This window comes from Ammospiza nelsoni, chromosome 10 (genome assembly GCF_027579445.1).
Source record: "Ammospiza nelsoni isolate bAmmNel1 chromosome 10, bAmmNel1.pri, whole genome shotgun sequence".
NCBI classification, from domain to species: domain Eukaryota; kingdom Metazoa; phylum Chordata; class Aves; order Passeriformes; family Passerellidae; genus Ammospiza; species Ammospiza nelsoni.
The window spans coordinates 15,650,149-15,657,873 of NC_080642.1; the positions used below are offsets into that span (position 1 = coordinate 15,650,149).

General features: G+C 41.4%; 1 protein-coding gene across 1 annotated transcript; it reads right to left on the bottom strand.

Annotated features, from left to right (window-relative positions):
* Positions 1-4,714: 4,714 nt before the first annotated feature.
* On the bottom strand, positions 4,715-6,769 carry CCL20 (C-C motif chemokine ligand 20). Its single transcript, XM_059479305.1, has 4 exons — positions 6,542-6,769; positions 6,199-6,313; positions 5,403-5,480; positions 4,715-5,229 (listed from the first exon to the last, which is right to left on the bottom strand). The coding sequence occupies exons 1-4, from the start codon at positions 6,621-6,623 to the stop codon at positions 5,202-5,204; spliced, it is 303 nt and encodes a 100-aa protein (XP_059335288.1). The 5' UTR covers positions 6,624-6,769; the 3' UTR covers positions 4,715-5,201.
* Between the last annotated feature and the right edge of the window lie 956 nt (positions 6,770-7,725).

The following is a 7,725-nucleotide window of genomic DNA, read 5'->3' on the forward strand; positions in this document are numbered from 1 at the left end:
AAAAGATTTGCAATGTTTCTCTGCCCTTGGCACCTAATGATTCTATCTGCTGGCACCTCCATATTGTGTAAATCAATTCTTGGTACAGAGTTTATCCCCTTGCAAGTCAAGCTCATTCAAAAATAATGTATGCTTTGATGAAATTTTATTATCCAAAAGACATAGGATAATCACTGTACCTGAAGTTTGGCTAAGAAATTAAAAATATTTTGTGCTCCGTTTTAAACACATTGGTACATGCCTACACTAACCATGGATTCCCATCTGCTCTATTTCCATGTTTCATGTTTCCTGAGTTGCTGTCTATTAAATGGATCCTATCATTCAGGTTTTCTCACCAGGAAGCCCAAGTGGACCCAGATGGGCCACCCTGCTCCCATTTCCACAAGCTGGTTTGTTTGTTTGTTTGTTTGTTTCTCTCTCTCTCCATGGGCACATCTCTTAACCAAGTGTCATCTAACAGAAAGCTTATCTGATATTACAGCTACCTGTGTGTGTCCTCTCCTGCACTGTGACACAGACACAGCTAATGATAGCCTGGGTGTGCTGAATTGTCTCTAAAGGCCATTCCATCCCTGTCCAGCAGTAAAGATGTCAAGGAGAAAAAAACCCTATAAAACAAACAGATAGAAAGAACATAGACATCTTCAGCCTCAGCTAGAACAGCCATTGTTTTCACTGAAAAAGGGGCTCAAGATCATAATTTCTGATAACTGAAAGTAGTGTTCATTGAAAGAAACATGGCAATGACCTTCCTGTTAAATTTCATTACTATAGCTGCTGCACAAAAACATGAGTTGGGTGTTGAAATATCATGCAACTAGCTTGGGTGCAAAAAGCTGTTGAGACGTTCTTCATAATTTGTTTTCCAGAGTTTTGTCTGGGTTAATTTTTAGGGCTAGAAAAAATAAACATTATGAGGCTTGGATTTTTAGGTAGATACTTCAGGAGAACCTGGTACGCTGAAATGTGTTGGATACAGAAAAATTTAATCAAGGGGCTGGGGTTTTAAAATCTATATGTATGGTAATTAATTTTATATTTAATGGACCTGATTTATTGTATCTCATGAATATTGGGAAGAGTTGGGAAGAAACTAAATTTAACAGAACCTGTGATATGACTTTTTATCCCTAGAACAGATTATTTTAGTCTCTATTTTTCCTGTAGCATATTTGCTTTTTACCCATGCAGTATTCTAAATTTCATCTGCTGCTTTTTCATTTAATATGTATTTTGTATTGCAGAATCTTTGACTAATGCTAGAAATTCAAGAAAGCTAAAACACTTTTAAATGAGTGCCTGGGTTTATTTGCAGTGGTACGTCTATGAGCAATACCCTATGGCTAATGTACAATAGCAGCCACAGGACTGCAGCTATTGTACATCACATTTAAATGTTCTAACACCAGCAGCTCTAGGAGGGCTTTGGCTGGAGGCTGTCTGCACCTGACAGCACAGAAAAAATAAACACAGCAATTCAGAAGCCTATACAGACTTAGGATTGCAACAGTGCTCAATTAAGGCTGACACCTCCCAGAAGAGAGCAACCACAAGATCATGGGAACATAAATCATAGTCTTCATTGATGTACAGTCATACAGCTGTAATTGCTTAGTATACTTAGCATGCACAATGCAGTGGGCTTGTTCTGAAGACTAAAAGCTTCTTTTATGATTCATTTTTTGGCAAAGGATATTGCCTGTAGCCTGATATTTGGAGGAAGACTGCCAGGGTGTAGCACAGCTCAACTCAGTGTACAGAAGGTCTGTTACAATTGCTCCATTTCTATTGTTTTGATGTTTTTCCAGCTGGGTGGATGCCATTAGAATCAAGTGACAGTGTCATAAGTTAAAGCCCTTTGCAGTTCTGGCATTCTCCAATTCAATTCTCAACAAATTGCAGCTGAGAAGTGCACTCCAGTTCATCAGGAGTGAAGTTAGGCTGCACGTGGGCTGGTTGGTAATTGAAAATAACTGACCAATTATCCACATCCCTGCGGGGGGCTGAAAGTGTCACTGTCACTAAGCACACCCAGTGAGCTGGGCTTTCAGATATACCTGAAAGCTGAGCACTGCAGGACAAGGCTGTTCACCCATTTGTCTCTTGGATTTGCAGGAGCTTTACAACCCCTCTTTGTGTTTTTCTTCTTTTAGAGGAAAAATCAGGAGACAAGGAAGGAATGAAACAGTCTTCAACTTATGGAAGCTGCCAACAACTGAAGAGAAATGCAATAAATAACTTGTTAGTACTTCTCCAGCAGAAGAAATGTGGCAGGTTTTATATTTTAACAGCAAAATCAAATCATCAGATTTGCTATTCCCTACAAAAATCCCTGACCATGCAATGCTAGTTATTTTGTTTCTTTATGCTGGAGTGTGATTAAAAAATTTAGAAATTAGTAAATCTAATTATGATTCCATATGTGAACAGGTCAAAGATCCTAACACAACAAAAGGCTGCAATTCCTGATTTGGAAAGGTGCGAGATTGCTTTATGGTAAACAAAAAGGAATTTTAAAAGAAGCAAAAAAAATATAAAAAAAAAACAGAAAGAATAGACACAAGTAGGATTCAATAGCCATACTGCAACTAGCACAAGAATCACTGGGCACTGGTTTCAATATAAAAGAAAGCCGGACACTTTGAAACTGAGGTGTAAAGTGCTCAGCGTTTGAAGGGAAGGTTCCCACATCTGCTTCCCAAATATCCAAGCTATAATAAAAAGCATTTTGCAAGAAAAAAGCATTTTGTTTTTTGAAACATTATGCAAATGGCAGAGAAAAAGTTTCCAAATGACTATTATTTAATTCTGCATCTCAAATTACTCCAAAAAATTGCACAGGCTGAATTAGGAGCTGAAGGCCAAAGATACAGAGGAGGCAGAAACTCACCTACTCACATGCAGAACAGTCCCACCAAAGTGATCAGGATTCAGGTTTTCCTAGAAAGGGTCATGATTTACAGAGCTGTCAGAATTTCTAACTGACCACTTAAGGTTACATAGAAAAATGTGCTTCTGATCTGATGATTTTGGAGTCCTAGCACTCAGTTATAAAACCTGTTTGTATCCTCAGGAAGGCATGGAGGGACATGCTATTTCTACACAGACTTTTCTACCAGTAACATAACAACCTTAGCAATTTCTGATATTGAGCATGGAAACCAATATTTTCAGTATCTTTCCTCTTCCCAAGAGGTTGGTTATAAAAAAATTCACCCAGAATGAGAGGAACTAAAAAGAAATCCCTCAAATCGTAGCTCTGTGGATGGAGCATGTGGGGTTTTGTAGCAATGGTAGCATGGATGAGCAGAGGAAGTGTGAGTTACAGAAGCACTACAAAACTTTAAAGAGGCCTGAACTGGGAATTAAGAGCCACCCACAGAATTCCACACACTGGTCTTCACTTCTTTATTTTGCTCCCCTGCTTTAAATTCAACCCTTGCACTCCAGGCTTTTCTGCACCAAGTTCTTTACAGCTCTGGTTCCTAACACCAATTCCCAGGGTAGGCTTGGGGAGCTTCACCTTCCAACACTTTTAACACAAACCCATTCATCATGTCTGCACCACTTTTTGGTACCTGATTGAGCCTATGAGCTCTCTGAGCCCAAACAGCCCGTACCAGTACAAGCAGGTATGAGACAGAGCTCCACAATTCTGCCCAGAAGTTAGGGGAATGCCCAGGGAAAAGGCTGGGTAATTACTCCTCCCTAGAGAATACCTTATGTTCTCAATATCGGGAATCCACCTGAAGGAAATTAAAGCTAATTAATTTTTTTCCTTTAGATTTCTTTCTCCTTAAGAGATTCACCCACAGGGAACTGACAAGTCCCAGATTTGTAGAGCCACAAGCAGATTTTTTAAGTTCTAGCAGTGTTGAAACCAGAAAATAACAGCCTTACACTCATGAACACCATTTTAAAAACCCAGTATCTCTCAGCTCCTCTCTCAAGGGCACCAAAAATTCTTTGCCTTTAAGATTAAAAATTAAATTTAAATTAGTGCTTGCATTTCTATGGCAAGATGTAAATTTATCCATAAGACTCTCGTGCTGACAGTAGGAGGACTTCACTTGCACACCCTACCAGGTCACATCCCTGAAGTCCACATGGGCTGTGTAATGGAGGATAAAAAGCTGAGCAGTCTTCCCCAGCCCACCTGCACCCATCTCTTCCATGAGGTCTCATTATTTTATCAGGCATCCCTGACCTCCATCAAGAGCTCCTGCATCAGGAAAACCTCATTATGCCAGAAGCCATAGGATACCATAGGCAGACATAAAAAGCAGAGGAAAGCAGTGCAAGTTTCTCCTCTAGAGAAAGCCCTTTATGTTGAGAGCAGAGTGTTACCACAATGAATCCTCCTGGTGGATAAGCTAGAGAGGCTTGCCCAGTAACAACGTGTAAGGCTCCTCCTGAATAAATAGAGAAACTGGCAAAAGGAGTTCTCTCAAGTCTGATTAAGATGAAGCTAAGTCTTCATGGTAAACAAAACTTGATATGTAGCAGCTGGCTGGGGCTGAGGAAGGAATTACCTCCTGTGGAGGTCATGGCTACCCCTAGGGCAAGCAAAGTGAGTAAGGTGGAAAGTGGTTGTAACAGGTGTCAACACACCTGTGCAATTTTTTCAGCTGAAGTCTCTTAACAAAGCAATTAATTTCAAGGGCAAGTCATGTTTTCAGTTAAAAAGAAATAAACATATCACAGAGAGTGCTGATTTTAACATTTAATTTTTTTAATCTTCAGTTACCATTTTTTTCTACAAACAGACTTTGTTTAACAATAATTCAAGAGGTATTATAATGCTAACTACAGCTTAAAGGAAACATTTTGTCACAAGACAATAACAAAATAAACATAATAAATAACCTGCTTTACATATGCTGAAGAAAACAAAACCAACATGCAATAAACTTAATAAAATTCACACTCTGTACAACAGCTCAAAGTAGACCTTACTAAACAGTACTCATGTCCTATCAGTAACATACACATATTAGTAAAAATAGAAACTTCAACAAAATGCTTAACTCAAGCAAAACAGGGATGCAATATGAATCAACTCAAGAAGTTCATGGTTCCAAAGAAGCCAGAGTTGGCAGTGGGTGAGCACACAGCAGTGTACAAACCACCTCAGCCAAGAGCCTCAACCCAATGCTTCTTCAGCCATGTCTGTGTTTAGCTCCTTGCTGGAAACTGCATCAGGCTGACATCCTCCTGAGCCTGTGGCTGTTAAAAGGAAGCAAGAACACACATAAATAATTACCTCAATTACAGTTTTCTCTTCTCCCCTGAGAGAACAGCTCAGGTGGAAGAAGGGGCATGTATCATGACTGTCTCTGAGAGGACTCCAGAAAGGAGTAGCTGCATCTGACAGGAGATGGAAAGAGATGGATTCCTACCTCAGGAAAAGGAGATGTTTCTTCACCCAGCCTTCCTTAGGATTTACACAGGCATTCAGCCCACTGGCAGTGTGGAAACTGGAAAAGAAATAATGATAAAGAAATCAGAAATCCCTGCCAATAAGTGCTGTGTGGAGTACAGTTACTCTATATAATGACCAATAGAAACTGCTTTTGTAAACACCAGCTAGACACGGATGCTCCAAATCCCTCCAATATTATATGAAGAAAAAGAAAGTTAAATGTAATAGCTACTTCAGTCTCAGGGATCAATTTCGCACCATAAAATGTGTTCAATTTATTTGGTCTGTTTAGGCAAAGACCTTTGCTGGATGCTAGAAACAACTGGTAAAATTGAGAATAGGTGCTGTCAAGCTAAGGTGACAGATCAACATCTAGGCCAAAACCTTGTAAGTAAAACATCCAATTCCTGTGAATTAGAAGAAATCTTGTCACTTATGTGTCTGTTTACAGGTTTTGGCAAGGGAGCACTCTGTGTTGGCCAGAATAGCCCTTAGCTGGAGACAAAACCTGTCCTTGTTTGCACAGCTGATTTCTAAAGAGTCAGATTTATTATTTACATTGTATGACTATCCCTTGGGTTAGCAGTCCGTATCAGCTAGAGGTTGTGGGTTTTGTTTACAGGTGTGATATACAATTTCTTCAGTTAATTTAACTTTTTGAAAAGACAGGAAAAATCTCTCTTATAACATTCAAATCCTTGGTTTAGCCCAAACAGATATCCCAAGATTAATACATGTCAGAAAATACTGCAGAGATTGAGAAAGTAACTTACATGATGGCAGGGATGTCGCAGACCTCACTGGAGAGCTGTTCAGTGTAACCCTTCAGGACCCACTTAGGCAGACGCACTTTGGTGTAGGACAGGCAGCAATCCTGGTTGCTTTGTGCTGGAATGAAGAACAACAATAAGGTAAATAAACTCCATTTGGCCCTGCTGTTTAGGTCACTCTCTGCTCAACCCCAACCATGCAGCTCACCCATGACAGAAGAGGGGGATGAGACAGGAGACAGCACATTTTGCTGAAACCATTCCCTTCCAGCTCAGCCCCTCACTGCTGCCAGCTGTGAGCAGCAGCAGGAGCCCTTCCCAGAGCAGAGCTCCCGAGGTCACTCACCTTCCGAGGTGCCGCACAGGAGCAGCGCCAGGAGCCCCAGCAGGGAGACCAGGACCATGCTCTTGCTGCTGCAGCCACTCATTCCCTCTGCACACACAGCTGTGCTCCAGCGAGTGCCTGGCTGTGCCTGCTGCTCCTGCCAGCCCTGCCGCACCTCCACCTGCTTATAAAGCAGGAGCCCGGGAATTCACCCACGGGCGGGTTCCACTGTCATCAGCGGGTTTCCCCACGGCGAATTCCATCTTGCCTGATTTGGCCCCGGCTCTCCTTCCGGGTGCTACAAACGGAGATAACAGTGTGCTGGGGAACATTCTAATGGTTTTTTTTTTTAACCAAGTCACTTAAAAGATTCGGTCTGAAAGAAAAGGAAATAAAAGGCTGTGAGGTAATGGTTCTGTGGGTGAAGCATGTTTTAGTTTTAGGGGTAGGAGTGTGGGTTGTGAAATGAGGAAAGTCAATGTAGGTAACTTAAAATATTACCTACAGAAACTGTGTGTCTGCTGTGCTCTAGTTTAATGAACCCAGCCTGGGAGCAGGGGCAGGTGAGCTGAGCCAGCCAGATTCATTTCAGTGTGCCAAGGAGCTGGGTCACAGGCTGCACCAACACCAAAGTGCTACATTAATATTTCCTGGTTGGCCCACACCGTAACATCGGACTTTCCAGATTACTGTTTCTGAGCTCTGGACTGTAGTATTGGCAGGGACACACGAGCAGCATTGAGTATTCATGGAAATGGGGTTTTTTCGTTTCCTTAACCATATATTCCTTGCCATGACTTCCTGCCAGCTTGTTACATGTCTGAACTATTTCATCTGCAACAGAGTGAGCTTAAAAGAAATTTGAAATGGGGCCTATATTCTCCAAATCTGTGTTTTCTAGAATGCATTAATGTGCTTCATAAAAAATAGCTGTAGTTTGTTGCTTTCCCAAACTGTACCAGAGTATTGTAACTCCTAACATTCAACAAAAATACACTCAATCTTACAATTGCCTCGCACAGCTCTAGAGAAACCACCAGGGAGAGGCTCTGTCACCACTCCAAGTACATTGTTGGAGCCACTGCTCAAGGATGGAACTTTCCCATGCTGTTTAGGGATCTTTGTGAAACTACTGTGATGGCTGCAGGCCATGTCCTGCCAGCCAGTGCTCACAGGAGCTGCTGCCAGCTCCAGGTGCTTATAGA

What these genes read in the sequence shown, in the direction of transcription:
- CCL20 (XM_059479305.1), bottom strand. Translation starts at nt 6,623, where the DNA reads ATGAGTGGCTGCAGCAGCAAGAGCATGGTCCTGGTCTCCCTGCTGGGG. An exon ending in CCTGTGCGGCACCTCGGAAG is followed by an intron (nt 6,314 to 6,541) that starts GTGAGTGACCTC and finishes TCTTCATTCCAG; the next exon opens with CACAAAGCAACCAGGATTGC. An exon ending in AAACATCTCCTTTTCCTGAG is followed by an intron (nt 5,230 to 5,402) that starts GTAGGAATCCAT and finishes TCCTTTTAACAG; the next exon opens with CCACAGGCTCAGGAGGATGT.